General features: G+C 61.8%; 7 protein-coding genes across 8 annotated transcripts; 3 read left to right on the forward strand and 4 right to left on the reverse strand.

Moving 5' to 3' along the window:
- The first annotated feature begins 195 nt into the window (after positions 1–195).
- On the forward strand, positions 196–2,263 carry SPAC57A7.12 (Heat shock protein 70). The gene is made up of 3 exons (XM_062767952.1): positions 196–323; positions 378–522; positions 572–2,263. Coding segments are annotated over exons 1-3 (1,794 nt in total). The 5' UTR covers positions 196–321; the 3' UTR covers positions 2,219–2,263.
- Positions 2,264–2,332: 69 nt separating this feature from the next.
- Positions 2,333–3,982, reverse strand: PSD2 (Phosphatidylserine decarboxylase proenzyme 2). The gene is made up of 8 exons (XM_062767953.1): positions 3,765–3,982; positions 3,620–3,714; positions 3,561–3,582; positions 3,354–3,506; positions 3,199–3,314; positions 3,008–3,147; positions 2,777–2,973; positions 2,333–2,739 (listed from the first exon to the last, which is right to left on the reverse strand). Exons 1-8 carry the CDS (start codon positions 3,895–3,897, stop codon positions 2,396–2,398), a joined length of 1,200 nt encoding a protein of 399 aa, XP_062623937.1. The 5' UTR covers positions 3,898–3,982; the 3' UTR covers positions 2,333–2,395.
- Positions 3,983–4,346: 364 nt separating this feature from the next.
- On the reverse strand, positions 4,347–5,407 carry Saraf (Store-operated calcium entry-associated regulatory factor). Its single transcript, XM_062767954.1, has 3 exons — positions 5,287–5,407; positions 5,042–5,230; positions 4,347–4,990 (listed from the first exon to the last, which is right to left on the reverse strand). The coding sequence occupies exons 1-3, from the start codon at positions 5,378–5,380 to the stop codon at positions 4,407–4,409; spliced, it is 867 nt and encodes a 288-aa protein (XP_062623938.1). The 5' UTR covers positions 5,381–5,407; the 3' UTR covers positions 4,347–4,406.
- Positions 5,408–5,614: 207 nt separating this feature from the next.
- Positions 5,615–8,521, reverse strand: trl1 (tRNA ligase 1). The gene is made up of 3 exons (XM_062767955.1): positions 8,078–8,521; positions 7,692–8,039; positions 5,615–7,654 (listed from the first exon to the last, which is right to left on the reverse strand). The coding sequence occupies exons 1-3, from the start codon at positions 8,483–8,485 to the stop codon at positions 5,681–5,683; spliced, it is 2,730 nt and encodes a 909-aa protein (XP_062623939.1). The 5' UTR covers positions 8,486–8,521; the 3' UTR covers positions 5,615–5,680.
- Positions 8,522–8,992: 471 nt separating this feature from the next.
- UFD4 (Ubiquitin fusion degradation protein 4) lies at positions 8,993–15,936 on the forward strand. Its single transcript, XM_062767956.1, has 10 exons — positions 8,993–9,737; positions 9,863–10,108; positions 10,148–10,212; positions 10,252–11,009; positions 11,050–12,129; positions 12,166–13,666; positions 13,711–15,201; positions 15,251–15,349; positions 15,405–15,522; positions 15,570–15,936. Exons 1-10 carry the CDS (start codon positions 9,340–9,342, stop codon positions 15,796–15,798), a joined length of 5,985 nt encoding a protein of 1,994 aa, XP_062623940.1. The 5' UTR covers positions 8,993–9,339; the 3' UTR covers positions 15,799–15,936.
- Positions 15,937–16,648: 712 nt separating this feature from the next.
- On the forward strand, positions 16,649–17,557 carry LOC62_01G001464 (uncharacterized protein; the record flags this gene model as incomplete). The annotated part of the gene is made up of 2 exons (XM_062767957.1): positions 16,649–16,852; positions 16,967–17,557. 2 exons carry the CDS (start codon positions 16,649–16,651, stop codon positions 17,555–17,557), a joined length of 795 nt encoding a protein of 264 aa, XP_062623941.1.
- A 204-nt stretch (positions 17,558–17,761) lies between these two features.
- LOC62_01G001465 (uncharacterized protein) lies at positions 17,762–21,383 on the reverse strand (the record flags this gene model as incomplete). 2 transcript variants are annotated; one of them, XM_062767959.1, is made up of 7 exons in its annotated part: positions 21,069–21,383; positions 20,725–21,015; positions 20,294–20,674; positions 20,172–20,253; positions 19,051–20,114; positions 18,900–19,010; positions 17,762–18,859 (listed from the first exon to the last, which is right to left on the reverse strand). In XM_062767959.1, exons 1-7 carry the CDS (start codon positions 21,246–21,248, stop codon positions 17,762–17,764), a joined length of 3,207 nt encoding a protein of 1,068 aa, XP_062623942.1. In that variant the 5' UTR covers positions 21,249–21,383. The 2 variants fall into 2 exon arrangements, with proteins under 2 accessions (XP_062623942.1, XP_062623943.1); XM_062767958.1 differs by having other exon boundaries at positions 19,051–20,126.
- Positions 21,384–21,450: the final 67 nt, after the last annotated feature.

A 21,450-nucleotide genomic window follows, 5' to 3' on the forward strand; every position in this document is an offset into this window, starting at 1 on the left:
GGACGCGGGGGGACGGAAGCTAATCGGAATCTGAAAGTAAGTCATACACGCCTAATGTTTTGCAAGCCTATCTCCCATCCAGCTGGTGGCCGACGAAGCCTGGCTGGAACTCTCTGCCCACCACCACCCCACCCTCGCTGCTCACTGTGGCCATCACAATCAAGGCCATCGATTTCGACATTTTTTCAGATCATCACCCGGATTTTATCCACCCAAAAGCCATCTCGTTTGGCACTCTAGTCGAGCCTACAACGCCCGAAACAGCACCGGAGACGACCTACATCTTGAAGAGCATCTTCTTGCCCATTTAATCCACCAAAAATGTGCGTTTTTCAAGCCCCCGTGGTGCCGGGGAGTGCTCGACTAACAAATCCCAGGTCGCCTATCGTTCTTGGTATCAACTTTGGCCAGTCGTACGCGTCCATCGCCGTCATCGACAAGGAGGGCCATGCCTCGTGCATTGCCAACGAGGACGGCGAGCGCCAGATTGCTGCCGCCGTCTCGTACGTCGAGGACCAGGTCGTGAGTATGCGATGTCATGTAGCGAGTTGAGGCATCGCTGACCATTCAGTACATCGGCAACGGCGCCAAGCCCCACCTCGTCAAGAACGGCCACAACACGATCATGGGCTTCCGTAACCTCCTCGGCCACACCTACGACGAGGTCGACCACACCGCCATCCTTGCCGCTCCCCTGATCCCCGAGTCCAAGGTCCCCGCCTACACTGTCGACATTGTCATCCCCCCTCCCGCCGCGCCTACCCCCGTCTCGCGCTCGGCCGCTCCCTCGGGCTACGCTACCCCCGTCCCTCTTGAGCCCACCCCGGCCAAGAAGACCATCACCGCCCCCGAGGTGACCACGCTCTTCCTCGAGAACCTGTTCAACTCGGCTGTCGACTTCCTCGGCGGCAAGCCCACCCACGCCGTCATCTCGGCCCCCGTGTGGTTCACCCCTGCCCAGACTGAGGCCCTCCGTGAGGCTGCCACCGCCGCCGGCATCAACGTTGTCCAGGTCCTTGACGAGTCGGCCGCCGTCCTTGTCGGCTACCGCGCCGGTCTCTCCGAGGAGCGCAAGGCCCGTGGCCTCCTTGGCGAGCCCGAGGAGGGCAACGCCGGCGAGGAGGAGCCCCGCGACAAGAAGATCGCTGTCCTCGACATGGGCGAGACCTCGCTCGCCATCTCGGTTATCGCCGTCTCGGAGGGCGAGTACACTGTCCTCAGCAAGTCGCGCGACGACAAGCTCGGTGGCCGCGAGTTTGACAACCTCCTTATCAAGCACTTTGCCAAGGAGTTCACCAAGAAGACCAAGATTGCCCTTGACCTTCCCACCACCGAGGCCGGTTCGGCTCAGGACAAGCGCGCCGAGGCCAAGCTCCGCCTTGCTATCGAGCACACCAAGCGCTCGCTCTCGGCCTCGACCGGCCCCGCTACCTGCGCCGTCGAGTCGCTCAAGGACGGCTACGACCTTTCTTCGTCGGTCAACCGTATCCGCTTCGACGGCCTCGCTGCTGTCGTCTACTCGAAGGTGACGTCTGCTCTCCGCGAGACTGTTGAGGCTGCCGGCCTCGACATTGCCCAGATCGACGAGGTCCTCCTCGCCGGTTCGTCGACCCTCCTCCCCGGTCTCCAGCAGGCCGTTGCTTTCAGCGTCAACCCCACCACCCCCGTCACTGCCGCTCAGGACCCCTCCGAGGTCATTGCCATCGGCTGTGCCCTCCAGGCTCTCCACCTCGCCACCCTCGACTCGCGCCTCAAGGTCGACGACGTCCTCGCGTTCGCCGCCAAGCCCATTGACACGACCGCTGCCCCCATCGGTATCGTCATCCCCGGCGCCACCGACGACCTCATCGCCGCCAACGTTATCGAGCCCGGAGCTCCCCTTCCCGTCAGGAGACGTGTTGCCATCCCCGTCGCTGCTGGTGCTGGCAAGGTCGCCCTCGAGATCTGGGAGGGCAAGGAGGAGATCAAGGTTGAGAAGGTCGAGGTCGCCCCTGTCGACAAGGTTGAGGGAGAGGACGAGTTCTCCGACGACGAGGACGAGCCCGAGGAGATCAGGACACCCATCACCAAGAAGACGACCCGTCTGGGAGCTGTCGAGGTCGCTGTTGCCGACGGAAAGCAGTTGATCCTCGAGGTTATTGTCCAGCGCGGTGGCAAGGTCGAGGTCGCTGCCTGGGAGGAGGGCAACGAGGCGGGTGCCGACAAGTTTGAGGTTTAAATAGAGTAGATTGCATGGGGAAGATGCACAGGCATGATATAGCAGCGGGCACGACGGCTCGCGTCAGCGAGCCGGAGTGGGGCGTGGGAGCAGTGACAGCGGCAACAGACAAAGCACATTTCATTCATTACTTGTATACGAACGACTATGGCTGTCGTCTCCCGTTACGCCCACGCCCTACGCCACGACCTTGCCAATCTCCATGCCGACACGCACGAGCGTCTCCATCTTATTCTTGGACGTCTGCGCGAGGTCGTCGTCAAACTTGACCACGCCCTCGGGGAGCACGACGATGGTAGTCGACCCGCCGTACTGGAACCAGCCGAGCTCTTCGCCCTTGAGGAACTTGTCTCCGGGCTTCTTGGACCAGCCGATCGAGCCGACGAGCATGGCGCCGACGGCGACAAAGGCGACCGGCGTCGCCTCGCGCCCGGGGCCGAGGTTGGCGCGCACGAGGATGACCGAGCGCTTGTTGAGCGTGAAGACGTTGAGGTCCTCGTTGATGGCCTGGGGGTTGACGGCTAGCGGGGTGAGCACGGGCCATGCTGCACGACTTACTGTACAGCTCGCCGGTGATATCCTTGATATCGACAATCTCGCCGTCAAACGGCGCATGGAAGCGGTGGTAGTCCTGCGGCGCGAGGCGGCACACGACGACGCTGGCCTTGCCCGAGGACGTGACGGCCTCGAAGCGCTTGTCGGCCGTGTCGTCGCCGTAGAGCAGGTTGGGGACGGTGAACTTCTTGCCCTTGATCCTGGGGCGTCAGCGCCGCCACGAGCATGGCTTACCAAAGACTCGTCGCCTCGTCGAGCGTCTGGAACACGCCGATGCGACAGTCGGCAGGGGACGTGATGACACTCAGGTCGGTCGGCGCTGTGATGGGCCGCGCGGTCGCGACGAGGCGGCGCGCGAAAAACGAGTTGAAGGTCTGGCGCGGGTCAGTTATAGTGGGCATGGAGCTCCAGTGAGGCCAACATACCGGGTACTGGTTCAGGTCCTGCACGAGCAGCTCGTCCAGCGGGAGCGAGTACGTCTTGATAAACGCCTCGATGTGTGGGCGGACCGTGGCGCCCGTCTGGTCGTACACCTTGCCCTCTGCATCGGGGTGAGCTTCACCCTACGCGCCACACCCACGCTTCACACTCTGATCCGTGAGCAGCTTCTCGACGCGCTTGGACGCCATGTACTCGCTCCCCTCGACGAAGAGGAGGTGCATCCCGACGCGGACGTAGATGGGCATCGACTCGAACAGCTTGCGGCCGGTCTGGCGGTCGATGACGAAGTTGCCTAGGGGCGGGCGTGAGCGAGCAATCTACCATAGCTGTTCAGTCACCAACTCACCCATGTGCTCGTGGGCAAAGAGCTGGACATCAGCATACTGCCACCTTCCTCGCACTCACCCGGTCCAGCGTCTCGCTAGAGGGGAAGAACGACGCGACCCACTTGCGCGCGTCGGCGCCGTGCGAGTGGACGGCGTCGGAGCGCTTCTCGCTCGCTGCGGCGTGAGCACAAGCACCCCTTACAGCCGCGAGCAGCGACACGCACGCGCGAGCTCGTCCCCCTGGTCGGCGTGCTCAGAGTCCGGGAAGCTGTTGTCCACGATGTGCTGGAGGCTCTGCTCGAGCGGCGTGCCGAGCGTCGGGTCGATGGGGAACGTGGAGCCGGGGTTGGAGGACATTTTGGCTGGGCTAGAGGGGGTTGTTGTTACCGTGGGCGAGGAAGGCAGGTGAGAGTGCGATGCAATGTGCCCAAGCGAGCGTCGCGCGACCGACCGTCTTAAGAGGAAATGTGGTCGCCTCGCTACCCGCCGTGTTTGAGGTGACGCCGTGATGGGCTATTTACGTTACGTCACTTTGCTATATTAAAAGCAGCCACTTTGGCAGATCACGCCCGGCGTCAGCCAAAACTGGTGCTGCGCAGCCGGTGCACGCGAGCGAGCCGGTTGCACGGGCACGACGACGAGATCTGCATGGATTCTGCTGCGAGATGCGAGTGGAATGTGCGTGCGTGCATGCGTTGGCAAGTGAGACAGACGTGCTGCGTGCTGCGCTGGAGCACAGCGTCAAGTGGATAACACCACATCCAGTTAGTTGCGCGGCCAAGTGCCACTGTGTGGTCCAAGCGTCACACGATAAGGAAAGGAAGCTACATGATCATCTCTGGAAGCAATCTATATCTCGGCGCGACTCAGCGCGTCCGCGTCCCGCCGTACCCCGTCGCGCGGCGCGACGGCCCCGGCGCATCCTGCGCATCGTACCGCGCCGTCGTAGCGCCTTGCGTCGGCGGCGGGTTGTACGTCGCGCGCGCGATCGGCGGCTCCTGCGGCTGCGGCGGGGCAGCGGGGCGCGTCGCCCAGTTGTACACGCCTGCGCCCGCCGCGCCGGCTGCCACGCCGCTCCAGAAGCCTGGGCCGGAGTTTGACGACGACGACGGGTCGGTGGGCTTCGGGTAGCGCTGGTACGGCGGGGGCGGGGTGCCCCATGACGACGGGCCACCACCGCCTCCTCCTCCGCCGCCGCCGCCCCACCCTCCGCCCCACGGCGGGAACCAGCTCCCCCCTCCTCCGCCTGGCGGGCGCCGCGCCGGCCCAGAGCTGCCACCGAAGCTCCGGAGCAGCTTGCGCACGAGCCAGAAGCCCACGGCGGCGTAGACCCCGAAGAGGAAGTAGTCCACGCCGGTGTAGCCGGGTTTGGTGGCCTCGCGCGAGTGGTACACCTTTGCGCCGGGGTATCGCGGCGCGCCGACGAGCTCGTACTCGAGGCCACAGGAGCCTGTGGGTGTCCGTCAGCTCACGTCGAGGGAGGGACATCGAGGCAACTCACCCGCCAACACGTTCGTGTCCCCGGCCCGACTCCACCCCTCACACACGACCTCGAGCGGCCCAAACTTGACCCCGTCAACCAGGTCCGCCTCGCACTTCCACTGCGGGCCGGTGCCGTCGTCGCCCGTGTTGACGCACTGCACCACGTCGGGCGCGTAGCGGCATGGGCCAGCGACGCATGTGAGCTGCGCTGTGGCGCGTTAGCGGCGTGCTTGCGGCGGCAACAGAAGGACGACGCAGACTCACGCTCCGGCTTCGTTCGCCGCGCCGTGCTCTTCCGCCCGGCGTGGAAGGTCAGCGCCTTGATTGAGCTGAGGGGGACTTTGGTGTGCTTTCCCATTGTTTTTGGGTGCGTGCTAGAGCCTAGCGAGCGAGATTTATGTGTCTAACAACAATGAAGAGCTCATCGACGTGGCGGCATATGGACACCAACGACACGTCAGCGAGCCTGCCGGCTGCTGGACTTGTGCGGTGGAGGTTGTAGAGGGCGCAGGTTCCTGAACTTTGGTGAACGTGCTAGGCTTCTGGCGGCTTGATTGCGGGGCCCACTTATCCGCTGCTGCCTTGTCGCCTTGCCTCACCTATGCATACATTGACCACCTCTATGCACAATACAGTGTGTCTACTACGTGCGTCTACCCTAGTACATGCCCCGGATGCGACCAGACCCCTTCAATGGGCCCACGGCGACCCAGTGCACAGCGCCGCCGCCCTCGACAGACTCGCCACCGTCGCCCGTCGGCGAGCCCTTGGCAATCGCCTCGCGCGCCACACGCACCACGCCGCGCGACTCGAACGCGGAAATCTCCTCGCTCTGCGTCCCAACAGTGATGTGCAGGTTCTCCTCCACCTCCTGGGGCAGGACAACGGCGACGCCAGCGTCGCGGTCTGCGCCCTTTTGAGGCTGCAGGTTGCCCACCACCAGTGCCATCACCCGGTCGTCCCACACCAGGTGCGTGATGTCAAAGTCGTACAGCGGCGAGATGCCGGCCTCCGCCAAAGCCTTGCAGGTCGTCCATGCCACCTCCTGCGGGCCGGGCGCGGACCCCTCGGCCGCTGCCTCCTTCTCTGCCGCGACATTCTTGTTGTGGGAGAGGGTGATGTGTGGCTTCTGCGTCACCCTGCTCTTGTCGCGAAGTGAAGCAACAAACTTCTTGGCTGATGTGGCAGCTGCCGCTGGGATATCGGCCGCAAGCGCGTCGTCAATGGTAAAGTTGAGGTCGACCTCGGGGGCAAGGCCAAAGTAGCGGACGTCCTTGCCGATACGCGCGCCGCCGTGGAAGGGGGTTGCCGTCTTGAAGTCTCCCGCGGCCGCGAGAGCCTCGTCGATAGCCTTCTCTGAAGGAGCGGTCAAGCCCAGAGCCTTGACGAGGCCGTTGACGACCGAACCGAGCGCCGCTCGCTGGTCGTCCTCAATGTCAATGGTGATGAGCGAGTCGAAGAGCAGAGGATCGGGGGTCGTGAATCGGTGGAGGAAGCTGCCGACAACCGCCTCGTGCTCTGCGTCCGCCGTGAGGTCAGGGCGCAGAGTCGCATGGTTGTCGCCACGGTTGACCACGCGCTCCGAGCAGAGGCGGAGCAGTCGGTGGTACGGCTTGGCATCGACGTTCCACACCAGGCCGACCAGGCGAACATTGTATGGCTTGAGAATCTTGGCGTAGCCCTTCTCGTCCCGGAGTCCGTAGATCTCGTTGTAATGCTTGTCGATGTGGTTGTTGCGGTCCGCAAATACGACGTCGTTCTTCTTCAGCAGCTCAACAATGTTGCGCTTGAACGTCGGCGCTGTGTTCTTGGCCAAGATGTCGTCGCTTTGGGTGTGTGCAAAACCGAAGAGCTTGCTGAGAGCAACGCCAATCGTCGTCTTGCCAGAGCCGGGAACAGCAATGGGCACGATGATCCACTTCTTGGGCAGGCCCTCGAGCTCGGCGTCCCTCTCCGCCTTGTTACGCTCCAGCTGGACGGTCAAGCTCGGCCTCCACTTGCCCTCCTTGGCCGCCTCCCATGTGGCCTTGCCGTCCTTCTCGATCCACTCAAGGAAGCGTTCACGGACACGCACAACACCGCGCTCGTAGTTGTCGAAGAGCTTGGGGTTCTCCTTGATGTTCCGCATACACCACTCGGCGTAGACGCCAACCTCGGGACGCTTGATCCTTGACCGAACCTTCTTCCAAACCTCCTCCTCTTTCGCTGGAGTGGTCCCCGGCTTCAGGATGGACAACAATGTGCGGGTGACCTCGCGCCACTGGCGGTACAGCAGGTAAGGCTCCTCGAACTTGACCTTGAAGAAGAATGGCGCTCCGGGGTTGTATGGAGGTCGTCCAGCGACGTCTCCCTCGACCTCTTTGACGGTGCTACGAACGACAAAGCCCTCGATCATCTCGCCCTTCCACGACCCCGTCTCGGCCAGCTTGTCAGTGACCTTCTTGACCTCGGCAATCGAGTCGAGCGAGAAGTGCTTGGTCTCAATGAAGCCAAAGTCGCGCGCGAAAGAGCTGACGTCGTCAGGGGACTTTGTAGCAAAGTGAGGCGTGTTGTAGTTGAGACCGTGGAGATGCAGACCGGTCCAGTGCTCGGGAGTGGCAATGACATGCTCCTCGAACGAATCGTCGCAAAGCTTGCTGTCAGCTGGGCTCCTGTAGCTTCCAACTCACCTCGAGAACCGCAGTCACATTGTCGTCCCACAGGCGCTTGGCAAGCTCCTGCGTCGATTTGCCCTTGGCCTTGAGGCTGCGCGAGACCCAAAGGCGGCCCATCTCGGCATGCGACTTGGACTCCTTGTCATCGACGTCCTTCTCCTGATCCGAGGTGGCTGCCGACTTGTCGTCAAGGGACACGTCTTTCAACCTGTCAACGACCGTCTCGACTGTGGTGGTTCCCAGCGAGTGCTTGGAGGCGACGACGATGTGGGTGGGGGAGAGCGCTGAGATGAGGATGAGGCAGCCGTTCGACTTGAGGGTCAGGTGGTACGGCCCGACCGAGTGCTCCTCCATCGCGTCCCACTACGTTGTCAGCAACATGCCCTGTCCTCCGTACCTACATTTGTCCAGGCCATCTCGTTGGTGTTGAAGAACTTGTCGTACCCACGGGCGACGATACGCTGCTTGATCTCGCCCCCGCCATACGACTCGAGGGCTGCAGGCGGCACCTGGTCGGCGCTGGTCACCGGCTCGACGAACAGGCCACGGGCGAGGGTCGGGAAGCCATTGTCCTTGTTAAAGTACATGTGCTCGGTCATCTTCCAGCTCGTGATGTGACGGTCTGCGGGTGCATGGCCGTTGCTCTTTCCTTCTGGGGCGTACACGGCAGCGGGGTAGAGGTGGACATTTGAGCGCGTCGCCTTTGGGTTGGCGACTTTGAGAGCCTCGAGAGCGTTGACAAGCCCCGGGACGTCTGGGGGGAAGCGCTGAGCCGCTGAAGCTGCCGCTGGAGGCTTGTTGGATGTCATTGTCGCGCGGGTGGCAACTTTGTCGTGACGAGTGAGATGTGAAGAGCGGCAAGGACGGTCAGGGGTGCGAGTCGATAAATGTCTGATCCATCCTCTCTGTTGGATTTCAGAGTGCGGGGCAACGCATCAGTCAGTCGGTCAGTCAGTCAGTCAGTCGCGTGTGTCATTAGGCCTGCGCGACTGCCGCGCGAGTCTGGTCCATTTCAACCCACAAGGGGTGTTATCAGCGTGCAGCGTGCAGCGAGCGTACTCGCAGCGTGCGAGTCCCCCGAGTGCCCCGGTCTCACCATGGCGGTACACTGGGCAGCGGCCTAAATGCATGCAACCAGCCAGCAGTGTCGCGCACCAGTCTCCCGCAGTGTGGTGGGTCGCCCTGGCCGTCGCCTCCGCCCGCCCCAGCCGACGCACTGGACTCGTCATTTCAACCCTGGCTGGCGGCAGCACTTCCACCCACCGCTGGCCGCTGGCTCACCACTCGCCACCACCCATCACCACTACCGCTGCCTGCCCGTGTCTGCCGCTCTCCGTCACCCCCGCGTCACTCGTCGACCACCACCACTACTACTCTCTTTGCACTCGTCGCAACCAAACTCTCCACCTCCCACACTCCTCCCCCCCTCGCCCCCCCCCCTTTCCTTTCACTTCTTCTTTACACTCTTCCTCTCTCTCCCCTTGATCCAATGCTCACAACCATCTCGTCACCAACCCATGGCTTCGAGCTTGCTTAAAGCCTGGCTGATAGATCATTGAATCAATCATCCCCACTCGCAACACCCCCCCCCCCCCGCTTCTCCTTCTTCCCCCAACCTGGCCCCTCGTGACCTTACCACCAGCACCACGCAATCCAGCACTCGATGGATCGCAAAGGCAGTACCAGTAACATACATCACCATCAATCTCGACAGCATCCTATAGCGGCACCTGACAATCCGCACGAACCAGACAGCCAAACTACTACTGCCAACGCCCAGGCCACAACCGGTTCAGCAGACACCGCCGCAGTTCCCTTGTCCACCGCCCCTCCCCGTGTCACTCGTGCTTCAAAGCGCAAGCAAGAGTCGCCCACTACTCCCACCGCAACCCTGCCAGAAGCTTCCTCGTCAACCACCGTCGCCGCTGGACCCCGCCGATCGGCACGCCTCTCTGCAGCCCACTCGGCTGAAAGCGACCAGTCACCCGCCACTTCCAGCTCGAGCGGCAAGGGAAAGAACAAGGCGGAAGACTCCGCCCCAAGCGCCAGTTCCAGCCGCAGGTGAGTATTGTGGCGTGAGCAAGGATGTGTGCCCTTGCAGAATGACGCTCCCCGAGCACTGGGCGTTCACAAGGGCAACGACCGCCAGTGCGCGCGTGTATTAAGCTAACCACTTTCCCCTGCAGGCCTCGTAACTCTGTATCATCCCCTCTCACCGACAACCCACCGACTTCTACAGACCGCAAAGGCAAGAAGCGCGCGACTGCTCCAAGCGAGGATACCGCAGAGCCAGAGCCAGTGGCCAAGCGCCCCAAGAAGACGCCTCTCCCAAAGACTGCAAAGGGCGACGCGCCTACCTCCAGCGGTTCCACCAGCAAGGGCAAGGGCAAAGCTCCCGCCAAGAGTGCAAAGAGCATGCCAAAGAAGTCGACGTGGGTAGGAAGGCTTTGTACAGATTGCTAACATTGTAGTCCCAAGCCACGACGTGGTGGCGGAGCCTCGACGTCCAACGACCGCTCCAAGAAGGGCGACACTTGTAGGTACACAAGTCGCGTGCATTGCTCACACTGTGCAGCATCTAGACAGCTCATTGACGACCACATGGACGAGGACGAGCGTGGGTGGGGTGAAGCTGGTGGCTCTGGCCTCCTCGGCGATGACCAGTATCACGAGGACGAAGACATGGACGAGTCCGACCATGACGACGAGGACGACGAGGGTGACGCCCTAGGGTTCAGTGCTGCTCGCGGCGCCCTCTCCACCTACAACCGTCTCGCTGGCCTCGATGCCAACTTTGACGAGGCCACCGCCGCTGCCATCTTTGGCTCCGAGTTCCGCGCGTTTGGCGGTATGATGTCGGGTCTTTCCAACCGCTTCAAGAAGCTCAAGGCCAACCTCCGTTCTGCCAAGGCCTCTACTCGCCTTGGAGCGCTGCGAGAGTGCAGCGATCTGCTCCTAGTCAGTAACGAGGACACGCTGGGCGCGTCATTCTCGACGTCTTCCTTTGCTACCGAGTTCATCGCCATTCTCAAGGGTCAACCCAACATTGAACAGTCGAGCGGTGCCGAGGATGAGTTCATGGCAGACGCGGACGAGCTCGATGAGGACGCACAGCTCGCCGCAGCTCTGGCTATGAGCACGGGCGGGGCATTCCCTGGTGGAGACGACCAGGACGAAATGGAGGCTCAGCTGCTCGCCTGTCGCTGCCTGGCACACCTCATGGAGGCGCTCCCTGGCTCAGGACACACTCTTGTGCACCTCGGCGCCGTGCCCGTTCTCTGCTCCAAGCTGAACGAGATCTCTTACATTGAGCTCGCCGAGCAGACGCTGAGCGTGAGTGCTGGTTGAAAGGCCCCCTGCTGATCAGGTTCAGACAATGGAGAAGATTTCCGCCGAGTACCCTGCCGCCATCGTTCGCGAAGGAGGCCTCGCGGCGCTTCTCAATTTCCTTCCGTTCTTCTCGACCAACGTCCAGCGTACCGCGGTGACCGCTGCGGCCAACTGCTGCCGCAACATTTCGAGCGAGCACTTCACCATGATCCGCGACGTGTTCCCCACGCTTCGCGAGGTTCTCACCCAGGCTGACCAGCGCCTCGTTGAGCAAGCAACTCTGGCAGTTGTCCGCACGCTCGAGTCGTATCGCCACAACGCCTCGCATCTGGAGGGCCTACTCGACGTCCCTACTGTCGTGGCCATCAATGCTCTATTGATGCCTTCCGGTGGATCTCCGCTCATCTCGGACGGCACTTACACCCACCTCTTGAAGGCGTTAACGTCAGCGGCTCGCGCATCTGGTGAAGTCACCATTGCCTTCCTTGAGGCGGGAATGACGAGCACTGTCCACCTCATCCTCACGGGCGTACTGCCGTCTTCGCACGAAGAAGATGAGCAAGGCGGCGCCCCTGGCGGTCAGGGCCTTGGTGGCGGCGTGGCCGACATGGTCATCATGCACAACCTCGCCCACCGCCCCAAGGAACAGGTTGAGGAGGCGCTGGGTCTCATCTGCGAGCTCTTGCCCCCTATCCCCCGCGACGGCGTCTTTGACCACCGATCCTACACGGAGAAGAACCTCTCCAAGATCAAGCGTGGTCGTGGCCGTTCTGAGCGTTCAAAGCAGCGCAAGAGTGATGAGACGGAAGCACCTTCGACCGGTCCTAGCACGCCAGCCGAGCCCGCCAACCCAGGCGCTGCGGTTCAGGCGACGCCCATCCCTGCGCTCGGTGTCTACAACTCGAGCAAGGCAAGGCGGGACGCAGAGCAGCAATACGAGCAGCGCGTCACTCTCCTCAAGTCCAAGTCGGAGGTTGTGGCCAAGTTTATGCGCGCACTGGTCCCCGTGCTGGTCGACGTGTATGCTGCCTCGGTCAGCCTGCGGGTCAGGACCAAGGCCCTCACTGGCCTCGTCAAGGCGGCGGCATTCGCATCGCCTACAGACTTGGAACTTACCCTCACTGTAAGTATACTTTCAGGACGTCATACTGACCTCCAGTCGGTCCCTATGGCAAGCTTCCTTGGAGCCATCATCTCGTCCAAGGACAACCCTACCTTTGTTCAGCACGCGCTCCAGCTCGTTGAGCTTCTTGCGACCAAGCTGCCCCACGTTTTCCTCACATCCTTCCAGCGTGAAGGCGTCGTCTTCGAGATTGAATCGCTGGCCGCTCTTCAACTCACGTCCGAGAAGGAGAAGGACAAGGTCAAGGAGGAGATCAAGTCGGAGGCTGGCCCATCAACCCAGCCCGCCGCAGGAGACCCGTCGACACCAAAGGCTGCATCTAGCGCTACGCAAGGCGAAGACGTCAAGCCTGTCAACCCGGCAGCCGACCTCCCCAACATTCTCGCCGCCTTGGTGCATGAGTCTGCAGCCCACAGCACTCCTTCCCGCAGCTCTGCGACCGATCCTAACGATGCCAACATCACTCGCGCGCGCATCATTGGAGCAAAGAAGATCTTTGCTGTCGACGGAGACCAGCAGAACGAAGCGGCAGTTGTCCTCGACAGCCTTGCCAGGCAGGTGGGCCGCCTCCGCGTTCCTGAGGCGACTGAGGCGGAGCTGCGAGAGTCTCTCCGCGACATTGCAGCCCAGTTCTGCAACGTTGGCCAGGCACTCTCGAGCTTTGAGTTGCTGAAGAGTGGCCTGGTTGACGGCCTTCTCGAATATGTCGACATTGACGGCGTCGTGTCGTCTAGCGCCCGCCGAGCCATCTTCTACGACATCTTCTCGGACACTGCCATCGCCTCACCCTCGCCTCTCACCATGCTGGTGAAGCGCTTGCACGAGTCGCTTGGACGCCTGGAGAACTTTGAGGTTGAGACGGCGTTCAACGGAGCCGCAGGCTTTGGCTCGTCGAGCTCATCTCTGGGCCGTTCCATGCGCATCCGCCTTCTCGCCGAAGAAGGAGAGGACATTCCCAAGCAGATCGGTTCGCTTAGCGTCACGATCCAGGCAATCGCTCCTGTTCAAGCCCTCCACGACTACCTTCGCCCGAGGATAGCCGAGCCTGGGTATCTGAGCGGCTCGGCCCTGCACAACATGTTTGCTGCTTACGCCGCCAGAGGTGGTGGTGGAAACTCTCCAACATCTCGGCTGCTCGCCGCCCTCGCCGCTGGCGCCGGCGGCGGTCCTGGAAATCCATTCGGAACTGTCCCTAGCTCTTCGGCTGCGCCGGCCTCCAGCTCGGCACCAGCGGCCGCCACGGACGGGGCAGCTGCCACGGCCAAGAAGGACGACAAGACGCCGCAGCGTCGCCGCAGCGCCCGCCTCAGCGGCCACGCACCTGCGGACACAGATTCAGCAGAGCAGCCAAAGCCGGTCGCCGAGGGCCTCGGCACTTCGCCGGGCGAGCCAAGTGTGCTTCCTCAAATGCCCGTGAGCATGGACTTTGACGACGACTACTCGGATGACGAGTATGATGCCGAGGTGTTTGAGGAGGACATGGAGGATGAGCTCGAGAGGCCGGTTGACAAGGTTGTCAACATGTCGATGGCTCCAGGTGAGTAGCATTCCGTCCCCCTGAACTCGAGCTAACGCAGACAGACGGATCACGTGTCGAGGCCAAGACGCCCGATGGCACGCGTATCGCTACCCCGAACCAGGCGGCCGCGGCCAGCTCAGCATCAGCAGCGGCCGCCGCTGCCGCTGGAACCCCTACGAGAACCGGCTCGTACGCCGGTGCCGTCAAGACGGCGCCCGACTGGCACCTCGAGTTTAGCATCAACGGCAAGCCATTGTCGCTCGAGGACACGATCTACGGCGCGGTCCATAAGATTGCTAAGAGCTCTCCCTCCCCCGTCAACATCTTCAACCTCCCTGTGACCTTCAAATTCCGCAAGGTGGAAGGTGCCACGCCAGCCAAGGCTCCGATTGAAGCACCGTCGCCAGCGTCCACGTCGAGCGTTGTTCCTTCGGTGCTCGAGGAGGCGGCCCCGGTTTCCAAGCTCCTTCGCCTCCTCCGCGTTGTCCACGGCCTTTCTGTTGAGGGCCGCGAAGTGTCTGGCAAGACCGACTCGGTGGACGAGAACCTGTTCATGAACAGCAAGCTCACCGCCAAGCTGACAAGGCAGCTCGAGGAGACGATGATCATTGCCAGTTCCTGCCTCCCCGACTGGGCGATCGAGCTGCCCAAGCACTTTGCATTCCTCTTCCCATTCGAGACGCGGTATGCGTTCCTGCGCTCGACTTCGTTTGGCTATGGCCGTCTCATCGCGCAGTGGCAGGCAGCCCAGCCCCGGAACAACAACAACCGTCGCGATGACAACCTGGCTCACCTTGCCCGGCTTGTTCGTCAAAAGGTCCGCATCTCGCGTGCTCAGCTCCTCGAGTCGTGCGCAAAGGTGCTCGAGCTGTACGGCACGTCGAGCGGCATTCTTGAGGTCGAGTACTTTGACGAAATCGGCACCGGCCTTGGACCGACTCTCGAGTTCTACAGTCTTGCGTCCAAGGAGTTTGCGCGCCGCTCGCTCAAGCTGTGGCGCGACGAGGACGAGACGAGGGAGGGCAACTATGTGTACCACCCACACGGACTATTCCCGGCGCCGGCTGCTGTCAACGAGCCGTCGAAAGAGACTGCAGGCTCGCGCCTGTCATACTTCAAGACCCTGGGACTGTTTGTGGGCCGCGCTTTGCTCGACTCGCGCATCATTGACGTCAACCTGAACCGCGTCTTCATCAAGCTCCTTCTCGGCAAGTCTGTCAAGAAGAATATTGCGACGTTGAAGCTGGTGGACCCGTCCCTTGCGAGGTCGCTCGAGCGTTTGCAGTCGTACCTGCAGTCTCGCCAGGAGATTGAGGCGCTTGCGAGCCTCCCGCCGTCGAGTCGCCGAAACAAGCTCGCGACGTTGACGATTGGCGGTGCCAAGCTGCACGACCTGTCGCTCGACTTTACGCTCCCTGGCTACGACATTGAGCTCAAGCCTGGTGGCCGCTTGATCGAGGTCGACGACTCGAACCTCGAGGAATACCTCGAGCTTGTGCTCGACAAGACGCTGGGCAGTGGCGTGGCGCAGCAGGTCAAGGCCTTCCAGGAGGGTTAGTGGATTGTGGCTCGGCCATGACGACATTTGCTAATCGTACGCAGGCTTCTCCCTGATCTTTTCGATCCAGGACCTTCAGATCTTCTCTCCCGAGGAGCTTGGCTTGCTTTTCGGCAACACGGAGGAGGACTGGTCTCGCGAGAGTGAGTGGCGACGGAGACAGCGGTGCTGCTGCGATTCAAGCGCTAACGTTATCAGCCCTGGAGCAGACGATCAGGGCCGACCATGGCTACAATGCCGACAGCCGTGCTGTGCGAACGCTGATCGAGGTCATGTCGTCGTACAGCAAGGATGAGAGGAGGGCGTTCCTGCAATTGTGAGTGGTGACCACACACGCTAGGATGGCAACTGACGCGCTCTTAGCATCACTGGTGCGCCCAAGCTGCCTATCGGTGGCTTCCGTGGCCTCAACCCCGCGTTCACTGTTGTTCGCAAGCCCCACGAGCATCCGTTCAGGGCCGACGACTACCTGCCCAGCGTCATGACGTGTGCGCAGTATCTCAAGCTTCCCGATTACTCGAGCAAGGAGGTTCTGAGTGCGCAGCTGTCGCGCGCGATGCACGACGGCGGTGGATCGTTCCACCTGTCGTAGGGGGGGGTGTAGAGGGACCTGTCGTAGAGCACTGGCGTGATGCTTGCCAAAACGCGCACACGTGTAGCAACCACAAACACCGTACACATGGCAGTATTGTAGAGAGAGATTCGTAGCATGATGCAGGAGATTCTGCAGCGAGGGGGGTGGCAGTCGGTCACCCTGAGGCCTCATCCTGAGCGGCATTGGAACGGGAGGGGGGCTGATTGTGTTTTTGGAAAGGAAAACCATAATCTGGGCACTGCGGTGTCAGGTTGCGCCGAGCACTTGGCACGCTGCGGGGAGCGGGTCAGGTCAGTTTGGAGTGGTTGGGTGACGGCAGGGGCGTGGGCTGTGTGGGCGTGGCGGCAGTGGCACTGGCGGCAGCGCGTGGCCTCAGGAACTTGTATGCTTGCATCATGAATAAGGGTAAGGTTGGGTGTGATACGAGGGAGGGAGGTGAGGGAGGGGAGGAAGGTGATGTATGCGTGCGTAGGTGAGGGTGGGTGAGTGCGGTGCGGTGCAGGCGCGGCGGGCAATGGTGGTGCTGCTTCCATGGGAGTGAAGAACATAGGAACAAGCAAGATGAGCAAAGTAAAGTCACAACTGTACACTAATCCTCGCCACTACACGACCACGATGAGGACGGCAACGGCGACGAGCGCGCTCGTGTTGCTGGCGAGTGCGGCCAACGCACAGTGAGTGTGGCTGTGGGCGGTGCGGCGGCGCCACTGTCGAGCGAGCGTGGTTGGTGCGCGCCTGGCATTCCGCGCACCCAATGCACCGTACCCCGCGCCTGTGTCGACCATCCGACGTCCCAGCCTCCCTTGGTCGCTCGCTCGCTGACGCTCGCTCGCTCCCTAGCTTGACAATGTGGCACCCCGCGCTGTTCGGGTACAACTGGCCGAACCAGAGCACCGACGCCGTGAACAACACGCAGCAGAACGCGCCGGTCACGCCGCTGCGCGCGCGCGACAACTTCAACCTGACCGCGTGGTTCTTCCGCTTTGCAGACTACCCGCCCGCGCCGGGCGTGTACCTCGAGCTGCAGAGCGAGGGCGAGCTGCACGCCGAAGTTAGCTGTAATCGCGCGTTCACGAGCTGGGGGGTGCCGAATAACCAGGGCTCGCCGTGGGCTTGTCCGACTGTGAGTGGGGAGAAGAAAGTCGACGGCGCTGACCCCACGCAGGGCGAAGGACCACTCCACACGGCCAACAAGTACGACAAGCCGCCCGCCAACCCGGCATACTTTGGCGGCACGGCGCTCAGCATCGCGTACACGCCCGACGTGGCCAAGGTGCGCCCCGAGGACTTCACCGTCATCAGCGTGAACGCGACGTCGCCGTGGACGAAGAACACGACGTACGCGCTGCCCCGGCTGCCGCGGTGTCCGCCCGGCGGGTGCTTGGTTGGCTGGCACTGGATCCACCAGAAGACGCACGGCGAGGGCTACGGCGACGAAATGTACTTTACCATGTTCCGCGCGACTGTGCTGTCCCCGGGCAAGAAGACCAAGCTTGGCAAGGGGCAAGTGCCGCGGTACTGCGGTAACGGGACCGCGTGCGTTGCCGGCCCCAAGCAGCCAATGTACCTCTTCATGAAGGAGGGGAATAACATGAACTACACCGAAGTCGCGGCCAAGGAGAACCCCACGTACGCTCGAGACTACGGCTTCAAGGACGGCGCGCAGAAGGACGCGTTGAGCGGCGCGCTGGGGCTGGCTCCCAGTGCCGGACTGCTCGCTGCCGCGCTGGTCGCGGGCGCGTTTGTCGCCTTGTAAATCGCGCGCTGCGCCGCGAGACTGTATACCACTAGACATAGAGATAGAAGCAAATGTATAACTTAGAGTCGTGGCCCCGACCTGCTGCGCCTTGTGCTCACCAAGCCCACCCCGTGCCATCACCTGATGCATTAGATCGACATGCCACTATCGACATGCGACATGTCTTCAACACCCCGCGACGCGCCCTACGGGCACCGCACACTACTGCTGCTGCCCAAACATATTGTTCTGGAACGCCGCCGCATTCACTCCCTGCGCCTGCGCCGCTGCAAACAGCCCCAGCTGTCCGTTCACATTACCCCCCTGCTGGTTGAAGTTGTTGAGCCCGGAAAACTGCCCAAGCTGCAGCCCCTGCAGTGGGTTCTGCTGTCCCGCTTGCTGGTTCAGCTGGCCTTGCTGGCCCTGCTGGGCCTGTTGCGCCTGCATTGCGCTCATAAAGTTGCTGAACCCGCCCATGATCGACGCCGTGGTGTTGGTCGTGGGCTGCTGCTGCTGCTGTTGCTGTTGCTGCTGTTGCTGCTGTTGTTGCTGCTGCTGTTGTTGTTGCTGCTGCTGTTGCTGCTGCTGCTGGTTGACATTATTGTTGTTGTTCATCGCAGCCAGCACCGCCGCCTGGTTGTTCGCCGCATTCTGCTTGGCCCGAGCCACCAGCGCCGCAAGCTGGTCGCGCGGCAGAGTCGACACGTCAAAGTTAGGCGGCAACTGCACGCCAGCCTCGGCAAGCAGACGCCGGATGCCAGCCTTTTGAGAGTCGGTGTATCCAAAGCCCGCCTGGCCGCCGGCGTTCGGCTGCGGCTGGTTGGGTGCCTGCGGCGTCGGCGTCGCGTTCTGGCTGTTGGCCTGGCTCAGACCCGCCTGGGCTTGAGCCTGTAACTGCCTCAGCTGCAGCTGCTGGATCGTCTGCGCGTTCGACTGGTTGGCATTGGCAAACTGCTGTAACGTGGATGGCTGCGACGCAAGACGCTGTTGCGTCACATTGTTCTGCGTGTTGGCCATTGGCTGCGGTTGCGACGCCGCACGCTGCTGAGCGAGGGCCTGCGCCTGGGCGTTTTGCAGATTCGCCGCAGACGATTGCTGCTGCTGTTGCTGGAGCAGATGCGCTTGCTGCAGGAACGACGGCGAGATGTTGGTCAAGGTGTTCTGGAACTGGCTCGCCTGCCCGTTAATGGACATCTGCTGAATGCTCGGGCGAATGTTCTGCTGCTGTGGCGTCGTCTGGTTCGTGGGCGTGGGTACCGCAGGTTGGGGAACCGCAGCCTGGGCCGAGTTCAACATGCTCGACGGGATGAATGGCGTCTTCTGGAGCCATGTTAGCAGTCGTACGCCCCTCAGTACTCACCATGCAGACCACACCCAACAGCCGGTACACCTTGTCGGCGGCACCGCTCGGGCTAGACGAGATCAAAAGGATCCCCTTGCCTGGCTGGTTCCCAAAGCGAATGAGCGCACACTGTACGAGTCAGCAACCAATCTTCTCTTCATCAACCCACCAGACTCTTCGACCCAAGTGTCTGCGTCAAGTAGCCCATCTTGCTGCGAGCCGACGCGTCGTTCTGGTTCTGCGACACAGTGAACAAGACGCACGGGGCTTGGTGCGTCTTGACATAGGTCTGAAGCTCAGACATGTTCATCTGGCTCATGCCCGTCATCTCGAGGTTCTCGGGCCACAGGTTGGTCTGTAGCTCGCTAGCGTTAAGTTGAGCAGACAACAGCGTACAGTCGACGGGGATGACCCATTTCTGGGGCGAATTGTCGGCCGCCTTCATCGTCCAGCTGATGGTCCCAGTCCAGACTCGCTGCGTGTTGGCTCGGCCAGCAGCAGCATTCGGCTGACCAGCGTTCATCGGAGGCGCGATGCCCAGGTTGGCCTGCGCCGCCAGCTGTGTTTGGCGCTGCTGCTGCAGAAGAAGCTGTTGCTGCTGGGTGAGGGACGGGGAGGCTGAAGGGGCCGAGGTCGGAGCAGTCTGCTGAGGCTGATTCTGAGCCTGGTTCACAATTGGCGCTGGTGCCTGCAGCGTGGGCTGTTGCTGCTGCTGAGCGTTGGCCGCCGCATTGTTGTTCTGAGCTGCGGCGTTTTGGGCATTCTGCTGCTGCTGCCGTGCCTGCATGGCTGCAAGCACTCGCTGCTGCTGAAGAAGGTTGGAGGCATTCTGGCCAGGATTGGCATTGACTCCAGCGTTCCCTGCAGCAGCATTCGCATTGCCCTGCTTGGCCTGAAGCGACATGAGGGTGCTCAGCTGCGACATGGCCTTGTTTCGCAATGTTGGGTCCTCGCTTCGGGCATTGGCGACCAGCTGGGCCATGATGTTTGGGTCGAGGCGCCCACTCGACAGCAAGCTGGCAAGGACATTGAAGCCACCCTGGGCGCCCTCGCCGCCTCTCGCTGCCTGGGCCGCCTGAGCCATCTTGAGCGACATGGCCTGTTTCTGAGCCATCTGGTACTTGGCCTGCGCTTCCGACATTCCACTTGTCTCGGTAGCCCCTGGAGCAGCAGCTGGCACCTTGAGAGCATCCGCTGCTGTTGTGGTGGCCTGGATGGCCGGCGAGTTGTTGACTGGGGGTGGCACTGCTTTATCAGCATCGAAACCTGTGGGTGCACCGCTCCACCAACCTCTGATAACAAAGCCGGTCAAGAATGTCTCTGTCTCTTGTGGCAAGGTGAACCAAGGGTCTTCTGGAGGGTCCGGGGTTGTCTGGAGACTGTCAGCACTGGGGGGTTTCCCAAGAACCCACCACCTGGCACATCTTCCGTAGCTTCTCGGCGCTCGCCGATCCATCCTTCCCCAACGCATGCTTGCCCGTCTCGGGAGAGCCTAGGATGAGGCAGGAGCACAAGACGTCCTTTTCTTTGCAGCGGTCACCGATCGTATCCCAGTCCACATCGTCATAGTCGGCGCGCGCGTCTGCTCGGGCCCATGGACGCGACCCGCGCGAGTCACCGTCGATTGCCGCGAGCGACGCCTTTTCCGTGAACACGAGCAGATACTTGCGGCGCGACTCGTTGGCAGGGTGCTGGTACATCATCGAGAGCATTGGGAGAGCGGAATCAGGCGACATTTGCTTGAGCGCGCTGGGCGGTGCCACGGCGCCGTTCGAAGTGGACAGCTCCAACAACTGGGTGTTGGTGTTAATACGGCCAGCGGAGATTCTTCCAACAAACTCACCTGCAAGCCGCCAACCAGTCCGCTGAGGAAGTGGTCACTTGGTCCTGGCTCGTTGGATGTAACCGACATGCCGGAGCCATCTTCAATGTCCCAAATGTCTGAGAAGAGAGATCCGGGTTTGGGCCGAACCAAGGCCGCGCGTGGGCTGAACCGGTGGATCAAAGAAGGCAGAGATGTCAGAAATGCCGACGGCCGGCGAAAGTCCTGGTAGAACGTGGGGATAGTCGAGTGAAGTGCTCGAGGGTTCGAGTACTGGGCATCGTGCGGGGTGACAATGAGACCGATACGGAGCTGGGGCACAAGAGTTAGCCATGGAAATCGGCGAGCGCCGAAGCCATGCTCACCGAAGCCTCGCCGCCACTCTTCTCCATCAACCGCTGGACAAGCTTGTGCACGACTCCATTGGTCTCGATGAGCTCAGTGTACCTCTCGCGCGAAAGTCCCGAGTCAAAGACGAAAGCCGCCTGATGGACTGTCGGTGGGGGAGCCGTTGATGATGACGCCTCAGCCTGGTGCGAGTCCATGCTGGCGTCTGTTGGCGAGAGCGGTTTTCGGTGGATGGGTGTATCTCTTGCACGCTTTCGGGGTCTCTGCTGTAGTTTCCAGCTGTGACGGCGAAGCAAGTGATAAAGTGGTTGGGAGGACAGACAAAGAGTTGCAGTGTGCTGTGCCGAATAACCTCGGTGTAGAGGAGCGGTCAGTCGTCTTTGGTAGGTGGGTGCCTCC

Source organism: Vanrija pseudolonga, chromosome 1 (assembly GCF_020906515.1).
Source record: "Vanrija pseudolonga chromosome 1, complete sequence".
NCBI lineage: Eukaryota > Fungi > Basidiomycota > Tremellomycetes > Trichosporonales > Trichosporonaceae > Vanrija > Vanrija pseudolonga.